Source organism: Leptodactylus fuscus, chromosome 1 (assembly GCF_031893055.1).
Source record: "Leptodactylus fuscus isolate aLepFus1 chromosome 1, aLepFus1.hap2, whole genome shotgun sequence".
NCBI classification, from domain to species: domain Eukaryota; kingdom Metazoa; phylum Chordata; class Amphibia; order Anura; family Leptodactylidae; genus Leptodactylus; species Leptodactylus fuscus.
Genome location: NC_134265.1, coordinates 64,700,836 through 64,726,695, shown reverse-complemented (window position 1 = coordinate 64,726,695; position 25,860 = coordinate 64,700,836). Strand labels below are relative to the sequence as shown.

The window sequence follows — 25,860 nt, the reverse complement described above, 5'->3', positions numbered from 1 at the left end:
ACGTTGTGATTCCTATATGGGGCTCACAATCTACATAAAAAAGAGACCAATGTGGTATTTGCAGATTAGGACATTTTTATATTGTTTTGATCAAAACTTTTAGTACATGGTGAAAAGTGCGGTTGGGTGATCTATTACTCATACGTGGGGAGATATTTGCATAACTATATCCACACAAACAAATGACATCCAGTAGATTTGTAGGTTTGTTACATCCGTCCCCTCGTATCTGTTTATGTTTTTTTTGTTTTGTTTTTTAATGTAGATTGTGAGCCCCATATAGAGCTCACAATGTACATTTTTCCCTATCAGTATGTCTTTTTGGTATATGGGATGGAAATCCATGCAAACACGGGGAGAACATACAAACTCCTTGCAGATGGGTTTTTGCCCTTGGTGGGATTTGAACACCAGGACCCCAGCGCTGCAAGGCTACAGTGCTAACCACTGAGCCACCGTGTGGCCCCCTGTTTTTTATGTTTTTTCCAAGCAAGTTATTAAAAACTCCATTGTGTTGCTCTCCTGCTTGAGTTGTGCTTGCTGTTTGCCGCCGTCGTCTTGTACATTTCTATAAACTACCATTTTCCAGCCACAGTAACAAATCTAGAACAAAAGGTGACTTTAATCTTGGAAAGGCGGCACCTGTATTATTTGACATTCAGCGGGGCTTCAAAGCAGCATGTTACAATCCATTACTGCCACTTTTAGCAAGGGAGGGGTTAAAAATAATGGCTCCACAAAAAAAAAAAAAAAAAAAAAGGGAAGCTTTATTTTTTTTCTTCCCTTCGAAACCTACTATTACATAGTATTATAATCCACAGTGCCTCAGAAACCTCCTGACTGTTCTCCAGACATTCCAATTTAGTCATTCAGCCCATGCTGCCTATATTGTGCAGTCACCAGCTTGTATCAGACATCTTCACAGTCAGGGGCTCCGCAGGTTCTGCCGACTCCTGTGGTCATACATAGCCGCTAGTTCAAGCTAATACTCGCATGTCTCTGGGAATTTTTACCCCGTGTGTGAGACTGTGTTTGCATTTGCAGCAGATCTGTGCTGGAATAGGATAGAACTAGTCAGTGCTTTTGAGAGGCAGGACCCTTCATTCTGTAAGGGAATGCTTGTAGGATCAATTCCCTAAATGTATGTCCTTTTTAGAGGCGCTTCCATAATAAGTGTGCAAGGACAGTTCCCTGCTTCTATATAGGGATCATAAGCGTAATGCTGGCGCTTATGGCAGACTGTATTCTGTGGATAAGAGGTTATCGTACACCTCTATCGGTTAGTTGTTTGTACTTCACACTGTCTGTCTTTTCCCACTTTTACCATGTGTTGCAGTTTTTTTTATCTTGCATTTGTTTTCCCCTCCTTGCCCCGAATATGCCATCTTGCATTTTCTCCTCTTATCGCTGTTCCTATGCTATGATCTCTAGATGTAATTCCAGTCTTGGCAGAAAACCACTTTGGGCTACAACCATAAATGCAGTTATTGGGGCAGTTTTTGGTGCAGTGTTTTGTATCCAAGCCAGGAGTGAATGTGATCAGAATAGAAAATACGAAGGAAAGCAGCTGCAAAGTAAGAATGTTTTCTCAAGTCAAGTGAATGAACGAAAGAGGAATCTAAATGTAAGCTATGGCGGTGCGGGGGCTCAATGGTTAACCCTACTGAACAGACCTATATAGACCTAATAATGTCTGTTCAGCGCTGGAGAATATGTTGGCTTTATGCAAATAAATTAATAATATTTGATGTTTTGGGGCAGCTCAGTGGCTAGCACTGCAGCTTTGCAGCGCTGGAGTCCTGGGTTCGAATCCTGCCAGGAACATCATCTGCAAAAAGTTTGTATGTTTTCCCCGTGTTTGCAGGGATTTCCTCTCATTCTACAAAGATATACTGATAGGAACATCATCCAGTCTGTCTGGGATTACATGAAGACACAGAAGGATTGGCTAATTCTACATCCACAGATCTATGCTTAGTTCTCCAAGATGTTGGGAACAACATCCTTGCCGAGTTCCTTCACAAGCTATCTACAGGTACTGAGAAGAACTGATAGAAGGCAAAGGGTGGTCACACCAAATATTGATAAGATTTAGACTTCTCTTTTTTTTCAATGAATTAATTTTGTTAATTGTTTCAAAAACACAACAGCAAACTATTAACACTTCTATTTTGATGGCATTCTTACTTTGCGGAAATTTCCTCCATGCCAGCCTAAAACTTTTGCCCAGCATTGCATACTCCTTCCTTCCTTTGCATGTGATTGCAGTTTTTGCTTTGCAGTACGGTATGTTGGTGGGCTAGTAGTCCTTCTAAATTCATGGCCTTTCTATAGCCAAGTAAAGATGTGAGACACAGTACGCATAAGGGAAAAAAATAAAAAATGTGGCCAGGGGAGGGGGTGCAGCCGATCCCACGCTCAGCGCCCCTTTTAACTGCTGATTTTACTGGGGTAAGCCATGGTCAGATCATGGCAGCTGCATAAAGTAGCATCCCAGGACAGGAGTTGGTCCTATAAATTGTCCCTCTATTCTGGCTCACCTAGTGTCCTCCCTTCTGATGTCCGTATGTCCCTATAGCAGGGGGTATCTATATCAGACATCCTCTGTTGACCCCAACTTTCCTACACGCCACTTGTTATCCCAAATGGAATTTGTTGCTGTAAGTGCCAGACATATTTATTATGTGATGGGATCTTATCTTTTCCATATGAGCAAACTTTGGAAACTTGTGTAACGCACATGAGGAGCCCGCTACTTGTGTACAGAATATACATGGATTCATATAGACGTTTAGTCTACTAAATAGCTTTAGTCACGCATGTGCACGCAGTTGTTTGATGTGATCAGTTATTACAAGGGTTATTTATGCAAAATGGTAACACAACGTTTCCTACTTCTCCATCTGACACTAGAGGGCACTGCTGATCCTCTGTATTAGCTTTACACATGAATGTTCAGTAAAAAATCTCCGGCTTATTCTATCATTGTTTTATTAAAATATATATGTGCATAAAATTTACAGAAAACATAGAGCAGCGTGTTCAGCTGAGCAGCCGGCGAGTGTTACTGTCAGAGAGGAGATAGTGTAACTAGACCAGAGAAGCTGAGCCCTCCTGCATGCACTAGAAATGTCATCCGCATCAAAGCCAGGAGCCCAAGTTTGTCCTGTCATGAGGTTTGTGTTCCTTGCCAGCCGCACTTCCAGCCAGCATGTGGGCTGAACATCTTTAGGGAGGAAGCAGGAGCAGGAATTAAAGAGTTATAGAGATTTACTTAACACAGGTCACATGAAGATCAGCCAACTCCTCAAAAGTAGTGGGAAAAAAGAGAAATGTAGCCGTACTGTATAGCAGCATAGACAGATACTAGATATAGCTGCGACTGTATATAGATACTGTATATATTCTATATTATTTCTTTACTATATTCCGCAGCGTTGTTCACATATAAGTACAGTGTACTTGCCTTATCTCATACTCGCACTTTCCTAGAGGCCATCCGACCTACCTATAGCTGAAAACCTTCCTACATCCCCTTCCTATACCTTGACATTTACTGGCACGCTGACTACTGGTACAACGTTAACCTTGTATAAGTCATTGTAGCCCCAAATAATCTATTGATTTACAGAATTACTTTACCGTATAATATATTACAGTAAAAAGCAAAATGGCTGCCCCTTTGGTCCTACAGCTAGTCGAATTAAGTATTTTACCCAATACAACGTTTGATGGTAGCGCTGTAGGTATACGGTATACTGTACCGCTTGGCATATCGTTTGCTATATGCTTGGACTAGAGGGACACAGAGGTTTGTACAACCAGTTTATAGACATTATATTATTTTATTATTTATAGAGCATTCTTATTACCATGGAGAAAGGGGTTCACATACATTGTACAAAAATAAGGACAGTAAACCAGAAACCTGCTAGATGGCCGAACTGGTACATGAGGGCTTACAATCTACAAGGGAAGGTGGATGGAGACAATAACACTTCCGGCACAAGTTGTTTTATGGAATCACTGTGGGCATGCTGAATGTCGAGTTATAACATTGTGGGCGTGTAGAATCTTAAATGATAGCACTGTAGGCGTGTAGAGTGTTGTCCAGTAACACTGTGGGCATGCTGAGTGTATGACTGCAATAGGGGCATGCAGAGTGTCATATGGAAGGATTGCAAGCATGGAGAGTGCCATACAGAAGCATGCAAAGGGTTGTATGGGAGTACGGTGTGTAATTTATGTGTGCATGTAGAGTGTCATGTGGAAGCACTGTATGCATATTACTGTATGTAACGTGCACACATGTGCATAACTGTATGTAAGTACAGAGTGCATGCAGAGTGTTGTATGGAAGTACTGAGTACATACGAAATGTTGTGCAGAAGTACTGGGGACACACAGTGTTCTATGGAAGCACTATAGGCACGCAGAGCGTTATATGGAAGCACTATAGGCACGCAGAGCGTTATATGGAAGCACTATAGACACGCAGAGCGTTATATGGAAGCACTATAGGCACGCAGAGCGTCATATGGAAGCACTATAGGCACGCAGAGCGTGATATGGAAGCACTATAGGCATGCAGAGCGTTATACAGAAGCACTGTGAGCACGCCGTGTTGTATAGAAGGAAGCACTGTGGGCATGCTGAGTGTGGTGTGATAGCGCTGTGGGCGCATAGAATGTAGCAATGTAGGCAGCGTAAGCACATGGAGGGTTGTATGGAGGATTAATAATACAGCACAATGGCTAATCTTTGCATTTATTACATTATAAATTTGTGTAAACAGGTCTCATCCATTGACATTTCCAGTAAAATGTTTGCAGATTACAATGTACTGTTACTTGTGTTATTTACACACTTGTATGCCATAGAACTGTTTAAGAAGACCACCCATGTACCACATGAGCCACACCAGTATCCTAGTGATGTATTTCCAGTTCCGCTGTTCTGCAAAGAAGGCGACCATTTACACGTGTCAGTATTGTGGGTGGTCATTTATCTGTATATGTACAGTGTGTATATATATATATATATATATATATATATATATATATATATATATATAGTATAATATATACAGTAGAGGCCTGCAGCCCTGCCCATGACACTGCACTTAGTAACAGAAAGGAAGCCGTTGTGAGATGAAGAAGCCGGGCTTTGAGATGTGTAATTGGGTGTTTTTTTTTTTAAAGTCGTGATTAAGACATTTATGCAAAACGGTAGATTGAAAGAGACAGGCTTTCAGCATAAAGTACCGTAATCTGTCAGGCCTGTACTTGATGCCCAGTGCAGTAGTGGCGTGTTCAGCCTGGAAGATTTCATGGACCTTTTCACTGCTGGAGAAGCAGGAAGGTATTCTTTATTAGAGTAGCACAAGTTCCACCAGCAAGGAAATGGTCAAGGAGGAATTCTTAATTGTTTCAATGTGAAATTCCTCTTTGTTGTGCAGAGTCCTTGGCAGTGGACAAATTACACAGCTAATGCTACAATATTGAAAGCATTCAGTGTGATCCCAGTCTAAATGTGTACTACTTGAGAAAGCCTTTGGGGTAAGCCTGGATACCTCCGTGTTACTTCTACACACTAAATAGAATTAATTGCTAAAGCTCAAGACTTCCCACGACTACTTCTGTCAGTATACCTTTATGTTACATGAACTCGTTATTTTTTTTTTATTTTTTTTTATAATTTTTTTTTTTTTTTTTTTTTTTTGCTTTTGCTGCGCCTCGAAGACAGTTTAGGTCTCCAACTAACCTTTTTCGGCATCGGCGGTTGTCGTTAAATGACAGATCTATTAGTGTTACGTCTTATCACTTTATAAGCAAATGACTGATTAATCAATAAGAGGCAGATTATAGAATCTATCCAAGATTTCATCGTATGGAATGTTACGTTGCGGCTCCAACTGTCTACAAGCGATCAGATGCCAGCACAGTTATAATAGGTTTTCCTCCCCCTAGCAGTTTATTGCTCTTAGCTATCAAAAGTTAATTTCAAATCCCGATATAGTTGCATTAATTTTCGAGACATTTTCTGGGTGTAGAACAGAAAAGAATAACATGAACTTTACACCACGGCTCTGTAGCTAATCGTTTTTTACCTCCAGCTAAAGGGAATAGTACTAATGTCAGTGGACACAACATCTGTTTGCAAGGATGCGAGGAGGGGGAGTTAGGGAAAGTTGAGGCTTGGAAGATTTTTATTTTTTTTTCTTTGAAATGACAAATTTGCCCAGGAATAGGAGAAGGTCGCTTCGTGCAGCATAAGGAATAATTGGCCGTTATTTCTTATTAGGGAGCCTGTAAATTTGTAATTATATTTACTGCAGGGTAGAAACTGCAAACTACTTATTAGGTAGAAATTCCCATCGCGGCTAGCTAATAATTGTAATAATTATATTTTTTAAGGTGGGCAATAAGAACTGTTTCATATACATGAATTATAAGCCATTTTGGCATCAGTGTTTGCTAGGTAGGGCTGATATGGGATGAATATGGTCACGGGTGCATAAGGGTTAATAAGGTATCACACACAGCTGGACTTCATCAGGCCTGCCCACAATTAACCCTCCATTCCACACCGCCTATAGCAATTAGGGTATAGCCCTGTGGTCTCCGTATTCTCAGGGGGGTCAGTTGGGTTTCCTCTAGTGGTAAGGATGGACTGAAGCCATATCGGCTGCTTGGGATGGTTTGCTGAATTAAATGGACCATTAAAACTATATAAAAATCGCATTAAATTTTTGTCTTGTCCAAATTTGTAATTTTATTTTAAACTTTTTATTTTTATTTTTAGGCAGGACATTTATTGGCCACCTATTAACTATAAGAAATAGGTTAATTTCTATTTAAGAAGTTACCTTACCAATGTTTTTATTTTTTATGCAGCTTGACTTTATTCAGATCCATCCCTACACTCTCACTAAAGATACAGTAATGGATAAGAGTCGTCATTTTCTATATTTAACCGCAGAGAATACTACTTAGCTTTGTTCTAGATGTAATTTTTCCCCACTTTATGACGATACATTATCTATTTTTTAATTATCTCGCATGTATTAAGCCTCTTGTAATTGACTCAACTTGGGTAATGGCTTCAACTTTTCAATGTGTCACTTTGTTACAACCCTCATTTTTCTAATAAAGGTTCCCATAGTGAATTGAAGTTATTAATGTGATTATCAGATGATCTAGGCGTGGATGATGTTTGTTGTGGATCTGCTTGTGCGGTTTTGTGTTTGTTTAGTCAATATGTTATACTTTATACCTGATAACTACTTAGAAGTTAAGTGTGTTTTATTCAATATGTTGCGTTTTATTCAAGAATTTATACAGTTAAACTATGTTATAAAATTACAAAATTGTGAAACATTTCACTTTTTTCTCTTTTTTTTTTTTTTTTTTTTTACTAGGTTCATCAGTCTATTGTCCTAACTTTTTTTTAATTTACTTTTAATAATAAAAAAATACAAATTAATTTTTTTTATAGGAATTAACTTTATATTTTACATATACATATATATATATATATATATATATATATATATAAATTAATTATATTACACACACGTGTGTGTGTGTATATATATATATATATATATATATATATATATATATGTGTGTGTATATATATATATATATATATATATATATATATATATATATATATATATGCGCCACTACTGGCTTATATTTATTTATAGCAGTATCTTATAATGCTTTAAATTGCTAACATTACATAATTTTGTGTTTCGGATATTTCCTACGAAACTTTTGTAATAAGTTTGTTTCCCCTGCAACTGTACAAATGAAGACCCCCACCCTCCCTAATATAATTAATGTATAGCCTTGCTCACTTGTAACTCCACAGAAGTCATTAACCATTTACATCCAGCCTGTGAAATGAGATAGATCAGCGCTAACCTAAATTCCTGGAGTACTCTACTGTCTCTGGTATCTTTTACTCTGCCGTCAGTTCTTCCATTTTATCACAATGTAAGATAAAAAAAATAAATGGCGTGCGAGTTGATTTTCCAGTGTTTCAGAGTAATGGTACACACACACCGCTTGTAGCAAGTGATCTATCAGTCTCCTGCTATAGTACGTGTGTGCTGATCCTTATATCTGCCTGCCATGAACTGTGATCTTTGGACTTTTCAGAACTCCTTTGGGTAATATCTCAGATAGCGTTTCCACTCTGTTCTCTAAAGGATGACATCGAGGGCAGCTTTAAAGTATGTGAACAATAATATTGAGATTCCTCATTAGTGGTGAGAACAGTATAGAGCACTTCAGAACCTGTGAACCCTGAAGACAGTGGCCGAGCGCTAAAATCTACGCTATGTTAAGTATCTGTCTTTTCTTGTTGCTATGTGTGGATGCCACTTACAAATTGAGATTATAAAGTGCAGGCCCTTGTTGCTTAGATATCATATTTGTTCAGTATTCAGCAATAGTATAGTAAATTTTGCCCATGACCCCAAATGACATGGCTGAAAGATAGATGTTTGGTTGTGATGTTATTGTTCTAGACCTCATATGGTTGGTTTATGAAACCTGGGAATATTAACTGTCATACCTGGTACATTGTTCAGTGCTGTGTTATATATATATATATATATATATATATATATATATATATATATATATATATATATATATTTACTATTTTTAACGTTTTGATGATTGCTTTTCTATTCCTACACTTTTGCTGGGTAATATTATTTATAATATAATAATATGAGTGTAGGTATTATTAGACGCATAACTGGTGAATATGTCGCCTAAAACTAGTAAAATTAGAGATGAGATTTATGAAAGAAATATTGTGCCCGACATCCGTGACCTTCATCTGTTCAGTTTCTTGTGTAATTCCAAGAAAACCAAAGTTAGGTCAGACATAGAAGACTATAGTTATGCCGTGACATTTTTCTATTTTCTTATTTTTTTTCACAGAAAAATCATAAGGTTGGAATAATCTATTAAACCCAAAACTAAACATTACATTTTATTACCTAATGTATAAACAAAAATATTCAGAAATGTTAAAAACTGAAATCGAAAATGCGCCTATTTTGATGCCATCTCTCTAAACTCGGACACATCCATACTCCGTTTTGGTAATACTGGCCTTTAAGAATTTGGTAGTCTATTACCACCCTGCATGTAGCCATAGTGTGTCACCATGGGTGAGCATATTGGCACACACATTCATAGATTTCTGAGTTTTTTTACTCCAGAATATTACTGAATTTTTTGTAGGACGCATTTATTAACCAATTGTGCCAGAGATTACAGCCAAGCAGAAATTTGTACCATGACAAGTTTGTAGTGAAAAGTTGGGCAGGATTTGCACACATTTTTAAGAAATCAATTTGTAAGATTTTTTGCAACCTCACTCCAGTAGGTCGATGGCATGTAAACTGGTGAAATCTCTCTAGACCTATTTAAAGATCCCAAAAATTTATATACATCATGCGACATTTTGATGGGTTTGGCAACTTTAACTTCTGCAAAACCGCACACGATAGATAAGTTTGCCCCACTGTGTATAAAATCACCAGCAATCCGCCTAGACATATTCGGTTAACGGAGTGTCTCTATTTAATCCCTGAATATGGCCAGCGCCAGCTAGGAACAGGTACACTTTAATCTACATCATGCTGTAATTTAGCCGGTAATAATTCGGGATTTATCCGGGGAAGCTGATGGAGTGTATAACCACCACAAATGTGTTTTGCTGCATTTCAATCCCAAATTGTCTGCCTTTGTGTCTGAAGCAGAAGTTTGATTGCCGTATCACACTGGAATTAAGAGCAGCTAAAAATACACAAGCATTTGTATCTCATTTACTGGAAATGTCTGCAGGCTTTTTCTGACACTGCACTTTCTATTCATCCGATAAGTCAGTAACATTTGGGAGCATTCACAGAACAAGTTATAAGCGAAAAAATCCTGAATTCTCTCCTGCCTGTCACCATGTAGAAAGAAAGGCACTGAGATCTGGTGAAAGGTAGACAGGATTCCAAGCATTCTTATTATGCGCTTTATAGTGGTATTACTGTATTCACTGCGGGGACAGAGCAACACTTCTCCATCTGGAATTGTGGAAAAAGTTGTCACATAGATAATATAGCTATCTGATGACACTAAGTAAAGGATAACCTCTCACCTCTATTCACATGCTTCCCGTCATATCATTGCCGCTTATGTATTGACTTTTTATTTTATGTTTTTATGTTAGCATTACAAAGGCATTAATGGCTGTCTCCATGAGCAGCGAAAGAGCTTTAAGCCTATTTTATATGTACTAGATGGAATAATCATCTGTTTTTCTAGTATTGTCTAGACATCTTTACAGTTATACATCACCCCCTCTATTCTGAGCCACATAATATACAATATTTAAATCAGGTATAACCCATAAAATGTGATAGTGTAAGTATAAAGTGCTGGCGTAAGGATAGGGGGTGTGTATTAAATTTAAAAAAAAAAAAAAAAAACTGCAGTAATAATTCGAAATAAAGATTTTTATTTAAAAAAATTATTTTTTTTCTTAATTTCAACTTTTGGGCAAGTCGGTGGCTTGTTGGTTACCACTATGTAACATATAGATCAGTCAGAGAAGACAGTTGTGAGAGAAGAAAAGTAATATGGGACAGGTCAGATCCTATGAATTGAAGACATTTACAATAAGATGTGCCAAACATTTGTATTCCTCGTGTAATAAGTTGCTTTAAACTCTGTTGTGGTGTTCCTCTGTTTTCCTCCTAGAAATTTTTGAATAAGTTGACATCTGGGTGTGTCCCAATGGGGCATGTCCGTATACAGTAACTCTGTTCTGTCAATGCCAGGCTATGTAGGGACACGCCCCATTGACTAGGTTAATTGTAATAGAAGAGCAGCAACATGCAGTTATGAGAGATGTTCTAGAATTATCATTTTTAGTATTGAATGTTTATTGAAAAACTGCTAGCAGATAAGATACACGATGCTGAAATGGTATGACATAAGTCAGGCATAGGTGGCATACAGTCAAGAGACTCACACTGGGCACATGGAAAATGCAGAGAGGTTCAAAGCCTATACATGAAGTCACAATTCTACATAATAAGTCTGGGGGAGTTAGAAGAGGACAGCCATGGTGTCCAAGCCTTATTAATAGGTCCATCATGTTCGCATAGCATCACCTTACTGATATGGAAGACCATCTCTGAAAAATCCTGAGACTTCCAATGGAAAAAAAAATGTGAATACTGGTGCCCAGGAGAACAAACTGGAGTTGGATATATTAATAGTTTTATCATCTAGCTAGCTAATGGCTCATGTTTTCAGGCAGATGACCAGTGGCGTAACTATAGTCTGGTGGCCCCGGTGCAATCTTTTGTTCAGGGCCCTCTACCATATCTCTACAGTGAATTCCTGATAGTGATGATTACAGGAGCTAAGAAGTTTAATCCACCTTAGTGTGGTTAGGGTAATCTGCGGGTCTACTTGGCTTATGGGCCAGATGGAAGCTGCAATCTCAATACTGATGCCAGTGCTTATGGGCTAAGGCTCCTGGGCCCAGGGTGACTGCATCTCCTCAAGTTACACCCCGCAAGTGACCCCATCACAACTTTCCCGATCAGGTTACCATTTATCATTTTTTGGGATGTGCAAGTGTTTACTAAAATAGACATGTTGACAGAGAACAGATCCTCATTAAAACAGTGTCTAACTACTCCATTCCTTATGTATGTTTATTGCCGATATTCCATAGAGAAACCTGAGGGGGCCCCTTAGGGGTTCCATTATGTACTCTGCATCTCTTCACATAATTCTGCATTTTGTTTGTTCCTCAATTACCATTCTCCTTTGCAAAAGGACGTGTCCCTACATAGTACTACTACATGGCACTACCTGGACAGAGTCAGGGTGTGTAGAGCGACACACACCCAACTGGTAACACCCAGTTGTCAGCTTATTAAAAAATTTCAAGGAGGAATAAGTTGATGTGGGTGGCACTTTGTAGTCTATTTTACAGGTAAATGGCAGAGACTGATCCATTTATCTAAATAGAATTTGTATTGTCTTTTAAGACCTCATCAGTTTCTTTCCATTGAATGGTATTCGACAGAAAAAATGTTGTGTCGCGACCAAGGTCTATGCAATTGATTGAATAGAAAAAAAAGTCCAGTTGTTATAGAATAATTGACAATAAATTGCCGGAAATAATTTTTAATAACCTACCATATCATATACATGTAAGATCTTATTCTTTAATGCTACCCCAATCCATGACTGTGGCAGCACCTCATTGCTCCAATATGTGAACAAGAGCCCTGGGATTTGTCGTTTTACCTTTTATATCACTTTTTTTGTTTTTTTTTTCTCTTTCATATATAAAAAAAAAGCACCAAAAACAATAAAAGCCTGTTGCTATACTGTAACTTTGGATACAAAGAACCCAGAAAGTGTCTTTTGACAGCATTTATCCCTTACAATTGCTTGTTTTGTGGCTTTTCCTTCCTCTGCACTGACAAAGGTTTCGAGAACTGAGGTTGCGTCTTCAAAGTGCAGGAAAGTGAATGTTGTGTTATCCTGTTGAGGCAGTGGAAATCCAGCTGGCTCTGTTTAAATAACCTTGCTGTAAAGCTTCGTATCCATGTGTGATGCGCGGAGAGCTGCCCTGGTACCTTCCCTTGTCATCTTTCCTCATCTCTTGGCTTTTGTGATGGTTATACAATGCTCTGAGCCTCGCTGACCTGAACATCCTCAGTCCAGTTTTGTTTTTGAGCAGCGACGAGATTGATGTTCATACATTACTATGTGGCTTTGGGGTTACCTACTGATATTATGTAACCTGGAAATCTGATTAACTATGCCTGCTCTGCCTGAGGCCAAGAGAATAAAGTGATATTACAGAACAGTATCAGGTTTGATAGACATGGAAAGAAGATGCTGGGATATTGATATGTGGATCACCTGAAATGCAGAAGAAACACTAAACCCAATTGTAGGGACAGTAAGCTTGTGAAGTCCAGATGATACCATTGATACTGCTTTCTAGTACTGATGAGTCTGATCTTTCAATAAAGGAGTTATTCTTGAGGGGATCTCTTGGGTGTCTTTTCCACCCTATACTGGCCCCAAACGGTATCAATTAAAGCATTTCCTATGGTGCCTGTCACTAAGATTTCTGCTGCTGAAAAGGCAAGTTGCAAGCTTTTATATCCTTATGCACATTTACCTTAACTAGTCATGGGAGACGATGAGCGACTTGTTGGGTCGACACCTATTCCTTCCATATTCTGAGCTGATTGTGCATATGTTCTCAATGGGTATTGGGGAAGAACCACGAGATCCTTCTGGTGGTGATAAGGTCAGAGTCGTGTTTATGACTAAATGACCAATAATCTTGGGTAACTGTTGTCGTCCTAATTAATTAGGCTAAGTGCCAGGCGGTGAAGAAGTCACACCACTCTATATGTTGGTATTAGTTCCTCTCTCTCAACCAAGGAAATATTGATGCACTTTTTTATTAAAAAAACACGGAGGTTAAATAATAGCAGAGAAAGGAAGTGATATAACAACATTGTGGATCACTGAAGCTGAAGAAACATATGGATTTGCTGTGATCCACTGGGGTAAAGCTATAATCATTGACTATAATATCATCCACTAGCTCCTGCCCACGACTTCTTCTGCGTGTTGTTGGCATCGATGATCTGCCTATATTCAGCAAATCGATGGATCGCCTGCTCCGGCGTTTCGTCAGTTCTCAAGCTATCCTGCTGCTGAACTTTTGTATAATCAGGTTTTATTAAAGATTTTTCAAAAACATAAAATATCAAAACAAATAAACAAAGGAATCCGTGAACAAGGCTTGCTGCAGGCCACAAACAATGGAGACGGACGAGGGGAGAGCCCCAAGCCAGAATGTCCATACAGTACATGAACATCGCCTAGGCGAAGTGAAAAGAAAACTAAGTCGGGTAAAGCCAACCCCAAGCTATTGTTAAAGGAGGGAAGCAGAGGGAATTACAGACAAAAATACGGGAGATAAACACGAAGACCAAACAACAGGAGCAAACATAAAAGAAGAGACAGGACAAGAGACAATAAGGAAGGACCAAAAGGAAGGTGTGGGAAAAGAAGTGGAAGCAACGAGAGGCTTGTATGCCCCCCGCTTAGGAGAAGGAAGCGGAGAAGTCGGGAGACTCCTGGAACAGTTCCCAAGGCCACCAGAGGCGCTCACACCTGGAGGGGTCGGGAGAGTCCTCTGCAACTAGGGCTTCCATCCTCCGAATAAGGAGAAACTCCTGGAGGAATTCAAGCATGGAAGGTAGAGTAGGGCTGCGCCAATGTCTTGGAATGACAGCCCTGGCGGCTGTAAGAAAATGCCCCAGGAGGTCCTTCTTAATTTCTGACAGCTTACCAGAAATGATCGACAGAAGAGCCAACTGAGGTGAAGCGGCGACAGGGCGCCCACACACCCTAGAATACAAGGAGAAAACAGCATCCCAAAATGGTCGAAGGGCAGCACAATCCTACCAAATGTGGAGCAATGTGCCCCTTTCAGTACCACCGGTCGGAGACAGCAAGGAAGATCCTGTGAAGGGGGACAGGGCACCTGTACCATCGGGTTAGGATCTTAAAACTCCTTTCCTGCGCACTGCAGGGCAAGGCCAGTTTGTGTGACAACAGAAAAGATTTATCCCAGTCAGCAGGCTCGACGAGAGGTTGGAGTTCCAAGCGGCCACATAGGAGGGGAGCTCTGCAGTGGCTTTAGTAATGTTTTTGAAGTCCCCTTATAGGGAGTAAGTCACCATTTCCCAGGGTATTAACCCAGATAGGTTACATTCACTTGAATAAAACAGTGTTTTCCCTTTGTAAATCTGTATCTCTGTTGCCCAAATATCGCTTTTTAGTCAATATGGAAATTATTTATTTTTGGAGAAGTCAGGGAAACAACTACGCCTTCTTTGTTCCAAAGAGAACATTTGTATGCAATATTTCAGTAACGGAGGCACTGATTCATTAGAGGGTAACCACTGTTTGATTCAAGTGATGTTAACCTATCTATCTGGCTTGATATTCTGGGTTTTGGTGACTCACTCCATTTAGTCAACTAGTCTCACTGAAGTTAGCAGGTTTGACTGATGTATGTCTAAAGCGTATGACCATGCTGCCATTTGTTTAGTTACTTTCCTTTGCAGTGTCTGCTTCAACGACCTCTCAATGTATACAGTATAGGCCTTATTAATTATTATACTATAATTGTATCCCTCTTTGTATATATAGTACATACAGGATCAGCAAGTGATAAGTCGTATGAGATTTTAGCTTGGTCTTAAAATAACATGTCTTTAAAATGTTTTCCTCCACTAAGTCTTAAAAAGATTGTGTTCACAACCCAGCAGGTCAACTCAGCTGTGCAGGTAGATGGGTTAAAGTTACTTGAATGATAAAGTCTTTTCCCATTGTGAACCAGTACTTCCATTGCCAAGATATTGCTTTTCTTGTTAGGGCTCGTTCACATCTGCGCCTGGCACTCCGTTATGCAGGTTTCCATTTCCTGCATAAAACAGAGCAGGAGACGGAAACCTGCAGGAATCTTTCTCACCCATTAATTTGAATGGGTGAGAAAGATGTCCGGCCGTGAGCGGCGGTGAGCGTTTTATGGTCTCCGCCGCGAAACCGGGTTTTATAATCCGGACACATAGTCGGACATGCAGTACTCTGTGTCCGGATTTAAAAAAACGGTTTTGCGGCGGAGAGCATAAAACGCTCACCGCCGCTCACGGCCGGACCCGGTCTGTGGTTTCCGTCTTCTGGCATGCAGAAGACGGAAAGCACAGAACGGAGACCAGAACGCAGGTGTGAACCTAGCGTAACTGAGCTCTTTGGAGCAATGATGGCCTTACCACTTACCTCATGGGAGCAATGACAATGCCCTCATTTCTCTACAAAGCTCACTTGCATATTAAATAAAAACAGCAATTTCTTGGAAATGAAGGTATTCACAAGAGAAAATCCTGATTCAGGTGACCCAAACCTATCAATCTGGGTTCTGGAGGCAGACTCCCATTTAAGCTAATATAAGTAATATTGATCCACTCTGGAGAAGAACTGAGTATACTGTTCCCGAGTATGGTTGGGCTCCCAGGTTCTTCAGTAAACGTTTATATATCATATTTCTTGCTATATTTTGTTAGATCATTTGAGTATATTTTGCGCTCTGTACTTAAAACAGTTTGTACAGAGAACCTAGTGATTTTCTATATAATACTTTTCAGGGGAATGTAACGTGTATTATATAGGGTATTTTAACATGGTGTTTTTTGCAGGCAGATTTTGACGTGGAATCCGCCTCAAAATCAGCCTGCAAAAAAAGGCTCCCATTTATTTCTATGGGAGTCGCTCACTTTTTTTTTTTTCCCCTCTAGCGATTTTTTTTTTCAGCTAGTGGGAAAAAGAAGCGACATGCCCTATCTTTCCGCAGCCGACTCAGCCACAGCGTGCGTGGCTCAAGACTCACTCCCGATTAGGCCCATTCATTCAGGCCTAATCAGGAGCGGGCTGCCACTGCACTACATCGATATCCCGTTGTGACTAGCAGTGCATAGAACTCACAAGGTGGAAAGGGTTTCCGCCGTGTGAATTGGCCCACACAAAACTGATTTTGGTCGGAGACAATTTGTTGCAAATTTTTTGTCAGGACCATGCATGTGAATGGGGCAACCCAAACCCCACTCTTGCATAGATGTGGCTTTAAAGGGTTTGTCCAGTTTTTGTTTTTTTGTGGCCTAGTAGATGGTTTTGTACAATGTTTAGTGGCTCTGGTGTCACTACAGCTCAGCTCCCATTGATGTCAAGTATGAATCCTGGTCAGGAACATGGTGCTGGCTTAAACCAAAGCCTTCATAAATATCTCATTGAATTTTTACCAACCGCTTCTAAATTTTCTATATAGTTACTAAATTTTTTTAATACCGTATATACTCGAGTATAAGCCGACCCGAATATAAGCCGACCCCCCTAATTTTACCACAAAAAATTGGGAAAACTTATTGACTCAAGTATAAGCCTAGGGGGGAAATGCAGCAGCTGCTGGAAAATTTCCAAAATTAAAATGGCCGAGTTCTTGGGTGCAGTAGATACTGGGGAAGGGGAGGGGCTGTTTTGGTTGCCTGTCTGCCCCTTCCCTGAGCTTGAGGACTGGGTTTTTTACCCCCAGTTGGAATTTAGCCTGGCTGAATATAGCGTATCTGCAGTGCTCCTATTAACCCCTGCAGATATCCTATATTCAGTAGACCGGGCACTTTCAGACACAGGGATATCTAATGTGTATGTGTGTCACAGTCATTTTCTACTTTGAGGGCAGGTTCACACTAGCGCCCAATCTCCGTTATGCATAACGGTTTCGCCATGGGCAGCAGAAGACACTCACCAACAGACACTGAATGTCGGTTTCTGTCCTCTCCTGACAGAAAACGGAAACCTGCATAACTGAGATCAGGTGCTGGTGTGAACCCGCCTTTATATGAATTATAGGGAAAGGAGTGATTTAGAACTTTTATTTATTTAATTTTTTATTATATATATTTTTTTTAAACTTTTTTTTTTTTTAACAATTTTTTAGCCCCCCCTGGGGGATTTGAACCTGCAGTCATTTGATTGCAAGTCCCATAGACGGCAATACAAGTGTATTGCCGTCTATGGGAGATTCTCTACATTACTATTACGGCTGATCATAGACCAGCCGTAATAGTAATATAGCGATGACAGGCCTGGGAGCCTTCATTAGGCTCCCAGCTGTCGTCGGAACAGGTCGGCTCCTGCGAGCTCGCTGCGCAGGAGCCGGCCTGCATCTTTAAAGGTATGGGGCAGGCAGAAGGGGAGAGGACATCTCCGGAGGGCACCTCCGCTGTAACGCTTATAGCGGAGATGCCATAGCTTATGCCTACAATCAGAGATCGCAGGCATAAGCTTCAGCATCTCTGTTGTAAGCATTACAGCGGAGGTGCCGGTTTCTATGGCGACCACTCTGCAGAGCGGCGCCATTACACTTACATACCCGGCATCCGGACCCGGCATCCAGACGGGGCGGGTGCCGGGGCCCAAAGCATCGCCGCGCTCCTGCTAGGAGCGCGGCGATGCTGTACATTAAGAGCTGCAGAAGTACTTACGGTACTTCTGCTAGCAGGCCAGGAAGCAGCCACACGCCGGGTGCGGGCCTGAGCTTACGTGGCCACGTCACCCGGCGTGTGATGGAGTGGTGGGGGGGCGGGGTCTGCTATCCTGGCCTGCTAGCAGAAAATTACCGTAATGACCCGAATATAAGCCGAGGAGCACTTTTTCAGCACAAAAACTGTGCTGAAAAACTCGGCTTATACTCGAGTATATACGGTATATCATTTTGAAAACTGAAAGCCACACTGGGTCTTTACACTATTTATTCTGAGCACCGTATACAGTCATGGCCAAAAGTTTTGAGAATGATACAAATATTAATTTTTACAAAGTCTACTGCTTCAGTTTTTCTAATGGCAATTTGCATATACTCCAGATTGTTATAAAGAGTGATCAGCTTAACAGCAATTACTTGCAAAGTCAATATTTGCCTAGAAAATGAACTTTATCCCCCAAAACACATTTCAACATCATTGCAGCCCAGCCTTAAAAGGACCAGCTAACATCATTTCAGTGATTGCTCCATTAACACAGGTGTGGGTGTTGATGAGGACAGGGCTGGAGATCAATCTGTCATGATTAAGTAAGAATGACACCACTGGACACTTTAAAAGGAGGCTGGTGCTTGGCATCATTGTTTCTCTTCTGTTAACCATGGTTATCTCTATCTCTAAAGAAACACGTGCAGTCATCATTGCACTGCACAAAAATGGCCTAACAGGGAAGAGTATCGCAGCTAGAAAGATTGCACCTCAGTCAACAATCTATCACATCATCAAGAACTTCAAGGAGAGAGGTTGGCAAAAAGGCTCCAGGGCGCCCAAGAAAGACCAGCAAGCGTCAGGACCATCTCTTAAAAGTGTTTCAGCTGCGGGATCGGGCTACCAGCAGTGCAGAGCTTGCTCAGGAATGGCAGCAGGCAGGTGTGAGTGCATCTGCACGCACTGTGAGGTGGAGACTCCTGGAGCAAGGCCTGGTCTGAAGGAGGGCAGCAAAGAAGCTACTTCTCTCCAGAAAAAACATCAGGGACAGACTGATATTCTGCAAAAGGTACAGGGAGTGGACTGCTGAGGACTGGGGTAAAAGTCATTTTCTCTGATGAATCCCCTTTTCGATTGTTTGGGACATCTGGAAAACCGCTTATTCAGAGAAGACGTGGTGAGCGCTACCACCAGTCTTGTCTCATGCCAACTGTAAAGCATCCTGAAACCATTCATGTGTGGGGTTGCTTCTCAGCCAAGGGAATCGGCTCTCTCATATTCTTGCCTAAAAACACAGCCATGAATAAAGAATAGTACCAGAATGTCCTCCAAGATCAACTTCTCCCAACCGTCCAAGAGCAGTTTGGCGATCAACAATGCCTTTTCCAGCATGATGGAGCACCTTGCCATAAAGCAAAGGTGATAACTAAATGGCTCAGGGAACAAAACATAGAGATTGTGGGTCCATGGCCTGGAAACTCCCCAGATCTTAATCCCATTGAGAACTTGTGGTCAATCATCAAGAGACGGGTGGACAAACAAAAACCTACTAATTCTGACAAAATGCAAGCATTGATTGTGCAAGAATGGACTGCTATCAGTCAGGATTTGGTCCAGAAGTTGATTGAGAGCATGCCAGGGAGAATTGCAGAGGTCCTGAAGAAGAAGGGTCAACACTGCAAATATTGACTTGCTGCAGTAACTCATTCTAACTAGCTTTTGTTACTCATAATATGATTGCAATTATATTTCTGTATGTGATAAAAACATCTGACAAACACACATAAAAACCAGAGGGCAGCAGATCATGTGAAAATATAATATTTGTGTCATTCTCAAAACTTTTGGCCATGACTATATATCTATGACTTATGGCATAGATATAGGCTCGGTACTGGGGTGTTCCCACTTTTTATATCAAATCTGGATGTCTCATTACTCACTGAAGACTTGCTGAATGTACCGGTCATGGAGTTGACCTGAGGGGGCTTTGGGTTGATTCTGTACAGTTATAACCCCTTTCAGAGTCGTACGCAGGGATTGATGTTCTACATATCTGCCCGGTTTGTATCTTATCTGAGCAGAAGTCTTTCAGCTGCAGGAAGTCATTGACTGAACTTCCTGTGGATAACAATTATCGAGCCACACACATGTCATCCACTCTTATAGTCAGAGACCTTGATAACATTGTGTAGAAGTTTTACTGCATAGGAAACCTGTTAACAGCCTGTTAACTCTCCTGCTCGAATAAGAAAAAAATAACTTTGGAACTTGACAGTAAAACCTTCATTATCCCCAGGAGTCCGGCTGTCAGTCTTTGCTGCTTCATTTCATTGTACTTGATGCTTCCTCAAAGCCTTTGGCAAGGGAACATTATTTCAGTACCCTGGGTTTTATCTCTTTCCACTTACATTGATTATTGGCAATGAAAATAAATCTGGAAGAATAAACATTCTATTACGATTCACATTAATTCTTTCATTAATCCTTACCTTTTCATATTCTTAAAGGAAATGGGCAATAAAAAGAAATAAGAAAATAGTTTCAGAGAACACCAAGGTTAATTTTCTCTTAATCTGTTCCATGTTCACCAGGTGGTGGGTTACCAAGGGTCGGGCTTTGTAGTTGGGTAGGGCTTCATCCTATTGTAGACAGAGCACAGGGGAATGTTCCTGCTCCAACCAGTCTTACAGTTTGTCAAGGTACTGTAGTTTACTGTTACTTTAAATGAGCTAAGATACAGGTACCAAGTATATATGCATCAGGAGCTTGGCAAAAATGCACCTAAAATAGTTGCATTGTTATTGGAGTAAAACTCCTTCAAAAATTTTATTCTCTAGTCTGATAAAAAAAAAATAACGTACATGATGTAAATGGTAGTACGGGTAATCTTACAGGTGGTTGCATTTGTGAGTTATCTACTCTTTTCTGGTCCACAACTGTGTCATGCGACCAGCAATTAGACTCTCCAACTAAGGCTATGGTCACACTTGTGTTGGATGAGCATTCGGGGATTCCATCCCCAATTCCGTTTGAAAAATGAAAACCTAAAAGTTCTACTAGCATGACTTTTCTCTCTGCAGTTTTTGGATGGAAACCCAGTAGGCCCCATTATAGTCTATGGGGTTCACGGATTTCCATGGGTAACCACTTGTTAAGTGGATTGGGTTTTTCGGATCCCCAAGCAGAACAGAAACCGTAATACAGGTGTGAACCTAGCTTAACATAGCTTCTCATGTGAGGGGAGAAGTAGGTTTCTCCATCATGGCTTGCTATTAAAGGGGTTGTGCAGGACATGGCCAATTTCCATTAAAATAAATGAGACAAGCATAGCCATGTGATCAATGGATATAATGAACAAAAGAGAAATTTAAATCACATCGATATTTGGGATGACCACCTTTTGGAGGAAGAGTCCTGGAAGTGATGGTATGGCTCTCACTTAACCTGATCTCAACATCATCCAGTCTGTCTGGGATTACATGAGGAGACAGAAGGATTTACCAAGCCTGCATCCACAGAAGGTCTGTGCTAAGCTCTACAAGATGTTTGGAGCAACCTCCCTTCCGAGTTCCTTCAAAAACAGTGTACAAGTGTACCTAGAAGAATTGATAATGTTTAGAAGGCAAAGGATGTTGCACCAAATATTGATGTGATTTAGATTTCTATTTTATTAAGTCATATTGACAAAATATAAACTATTAACGCTTCTGTTTTTGAAAGCATTCTGGCTTTGCAGCATTTTTCCCATACCTAAAACTTTCACACGTTGCCATGTATGAGTGGCTGTGCCTGGTACTGCAGCTTGTTGCATTCATTGCACTCATTGACTTAAGGGTCAGACCATCTTGTTAAATATTATTAGTTACAGTATTCATGCAATTGAGAACTGCAGAGCTATATATTCTAGATGTGTCATGGGTGGCTTATATTGGTGTTATACATATATAGAGTGACAAAAGTATTTGAGGTCACAAAACACCCCTTCCTTATTGGCATGAATGTTTGGCGACACACATAGGGTTGCTGCTTTTGCTAATGATACTATGACTGCTGGGGATGGTGAAACGCGTTGTGTACATTGATGGAGAAGGCATAGATGGATACACAAAGGCCTGGATGAAGACCTCAGAACACTGCACTACTATAATGAAAAGCGGATTCCTGATCATTTATTGATAATCTATTGCTCATTCTGCAAGTTTTTCCAGTATCTGCTTTTCATGAAGACTTCAATAAATATCCAGTGTTTTTATAAGAAACTGTGAGTCTTCCAATAAGACCACATGGGTCACATATGGGTATGAATTACATCATCTCAAGAATATTAGTCTTTACACAACTAAGCCAGTTTTGCTTTGCTGTTCAGTCACTGACCCTTTACCACTGATTTTATTCTAACATACTTTTGTATCATCCTTACTGAATTGCTGTATATACATATAAAAATATACTGTTTATACTATTTAGAATCTGGAGTGATGTCACCCAAAACTGCCCCCAACTCTATAGTCCTTCTTTCTAATCTGGGTCATGTTTTTTCCATTCTATTTTTTTTCTACATTTTCTTTTTCACCATGCACAGAGCCTCATGTCTTTTCTGTGCACTGTTTTGTGCTGGTTATTTTTGGATATCGCTATATTAATTAGCTTTATTGGGAACATCATTAGCATATGCTGTGAACAGTTTAGCATATGTGTCAAATCCTGCATTGTAACGCACTAAAAGCATATGCATCTAATAGCTTAATGCCAAGGATCTGCTATGACTGCAGGGTTATACCATCCTGCCTCACACAGTGTTAATGTTATACCGTATTCTGGGCCCACTTCCCTAATCTCATGATAGTGGTGTGAAGGGTAGGTGTCCTGTAGCCCATGCTTGTCCTTAGTTTTTTTTCTAAATTGCTTTAACCTACAATCTGGAATAATCTGATATTTATGCCCAAAGTTCTATTTTGCATAGAAAATCAGTTTGTACAAATTGGGACCTGTCTGTTTACACTGATTTTAGGTCCGACAAATAATGTGGTATCTACTGGCCATGAGGACATGTGACCAATAACTAAGAAATGGCCTTGTATGTGCAGCTTTATCACCAAAATTACTTAATAATAGGATACGTCAACAGTATGTGATCTGTGGAGGTCCTAAAGCTTGACCCCACACAGATCAGCAGGTGCCTAAAACTGGTGCAGTGGTCAGGTAGTGTGTGCAGACTGCTCCTATTTAAGTAATTGGAGCCGAGCAGCAGCCTCAGCCACCGCGTAGTCACTGCTCCTTTTACTTGAATATGAACAGCCTATACACACCATTGCACCAATTTCCGGCACTCACAGGCTGCCAGAACAGTATATGCATTTGGGGTGTAGATGTCAGATCCCCACAGATCATATACTGATGGCCTGTCCAATATGGAAAATACATTTGGGGCTTGGAACACTCCTATTAAAGGTTGCATTTGGAGCTGTTTCAACTTGACCTCGGTCAGGATCCGATACAATACCTTTTTAACGTTCCTCTTAACTCCTCAGGGAAAATGAGTGCTGGGCTACTCCTATATGTCCTTTCAGCTGCTAGATGTCTCAAAGTCATGTTTTGGAGGAGGCAGGCCTCACTCACATAGGCAGATCTCTACACCAGGGTCAAGGACTTTAGACCCATTAAACACCTAGCAGATCTCCTCCATTGATAAATTCATGAACATATGAGACATGTGGCGTCTGTACTATGTCAATTTCTTTCATTGTTTAATACCGTTACATTTGTTCAGTCTCTGAGGACACAGCTTGTCTCCCCACCATTCCTCTACTCTCTTATTTTTTTTTGTCTCTTTTCTTCGTTTCTTGTCTATTAGCCCAATTTAAGAACTATTTAAGTTCTTTAATGTCAGAAGGGCGGTGTCGGGTAAGGGGTGTGTGTCAGAGCCCCATTCGGAGTCAGTGTCAGAGCTCAGAATTACACCCTTTGTCTGCTCCTGTCTGATATCACCCACCTGAGAGTACAGATCATAAATGGTATATCAGGCACCAAAACTAACAGCAGGTACAGTTGAGGCTAGAGAAAAAATTCCAACTGGGCCAGAATCAGTGGAGCAGAAGCTATTAAATAATATAAAGAGCTGGACTTGTTGGATGTGTTGAAAGGTCTTTTTTAAGGCTAAAGCGATACGTTGTAGAAACACAGCTATTTTGTTGCAGATTTTGATGCGTTTTTTTGTGCCAAAGCAAGGAGTGGATTAAGCAGAAAGGAGAAGTAGAATAACTTCCTATATATTCTCCATTCCCTCTGTAGCCACTTTTGGCTTTGGCTCAAAAAAACGCAGCAAAATCTGCAACAAAAGAAGCTGCGTTTCCTCAACGTGGGGCCTCAGCCTAAGGGCCTGTTCACACGGGCACAGAGGGGGTGGATTATGATGCGTAATCCACATCATAATCCGCCCCCTCACAATGGTGGTCTATGGAGACCGCCAGGCTGCTTTTTTCTGTGACTGGCATGCTGCCGCTCACGGAAAAAAAAGAAGCGGCCTGCCCTTTCTTCAGGCGGATTCCGCGGCTCGGCGAGCTGCGCCGGCCCATTCATTTGAGCCCACTCTGGGTGGGGGCCACGACCGCAACAACTGTGGCAGGCGGGTTTTGAGCCGAGAGTGACACGGCTCCCCACGTCACTCTCGGTGCCAAAATCCACCCCACTGCTCCCCGTGTGAACTTAGCCTTAAGGGTCCATTTACAGAATTGGCTGTCAGTTCCCTGGACTAGGATTGTATTCCCAATAATATGAAATCTGAATCATCTTTTCTTAGGTCTCTATGTTGGTTGTCACTAGTTTCTAATAAAGTAAGAGGAGCTTTACCCAAGGGGGCGTTCACACTACCATTGGTGAGTGTCAGCAGTGCCCGTAACTATTGTCCGTTACAAGATTTTAGCAACGGACACTAACTGAACTGTCAGAAATCTGTTAATTTCCATTCATTTCAATGGGATTTTATCTTGTGTCCATTTATACCCAAGGACAAAAAAATCCTACTTGTAGGACTTTTCTATCCGTTAGAAAAAAACGGATGGCAAGTGTCCTTTATTTTTTTAACATTGAACTCTAAGGGCAACGGACTTATAACGGACAGTAAGTGATAGCCATCAGTTACTGTCTGTATGTGCTGTTATGATAGGCGTCCATTTTTACAAACGGACACCTTCATAACAGAATCCAACGGTAGTGTGAGCAGTTTTATGAAACAATTCTCCAGAATTGTCTCGTGGAGAATCCAAATATTTACTAAAACAGACACATCAGAATAATTGCCAGTTTCGCTCACAATCCTGTAGCGTTGCGTGTTGTCAGTTTTCTGTTAGCAAAAGTGCATAGCAAGAGTAGAAAAGGCCTACACCAGCGTGGTAATAAATAGCGTATTGCTAAACTTCTAAAAGCTCTAAAAGCATCCCATCAAAGTAGGCTCAAACACAGGAAGTCTACGTTTGAGTAATTGCTCAATCTATAACACAGCTGGATTAAAATCCTACATTTTGCATATGTTTCTCAGACCTGTTTTTGTTCTTTCCCCAACAGATGATTCAGCGTGAAGCTGATGTGAAAAGTAAGGTCACCGCTGTAGCACTGACAGATTCCGTGCACAATGTGTGGCATCAAGAAGCCAATAAAACCATTCGGGAGTGGATGCGCGAGGTAATAATTTT

General features: G+C 40.7%; 1 protein-coding gene across 1 annotated transcript in view; it reads left to right on the top strand.

Moving 5' to 3' along the window:
- ARB2A (ARB2 cotranscriptional regulator A) overlaps positions 1–25,860 on the top strand; it is a 327,942-nt gene that overhangs the window by 193,678 nt on the left and 108,404 nt on the right. Inside the window, exon 9 of the mRNA XM_075271945.1 lies at positions 25,733–25,849. Coding sequence (XP_075128046.1) covers positions 25,733–25,849 — 117 coding nt within the window. The remainder of the gene's footprint in view (positions 1–25,732; positions 25,850–25,860) is intronic.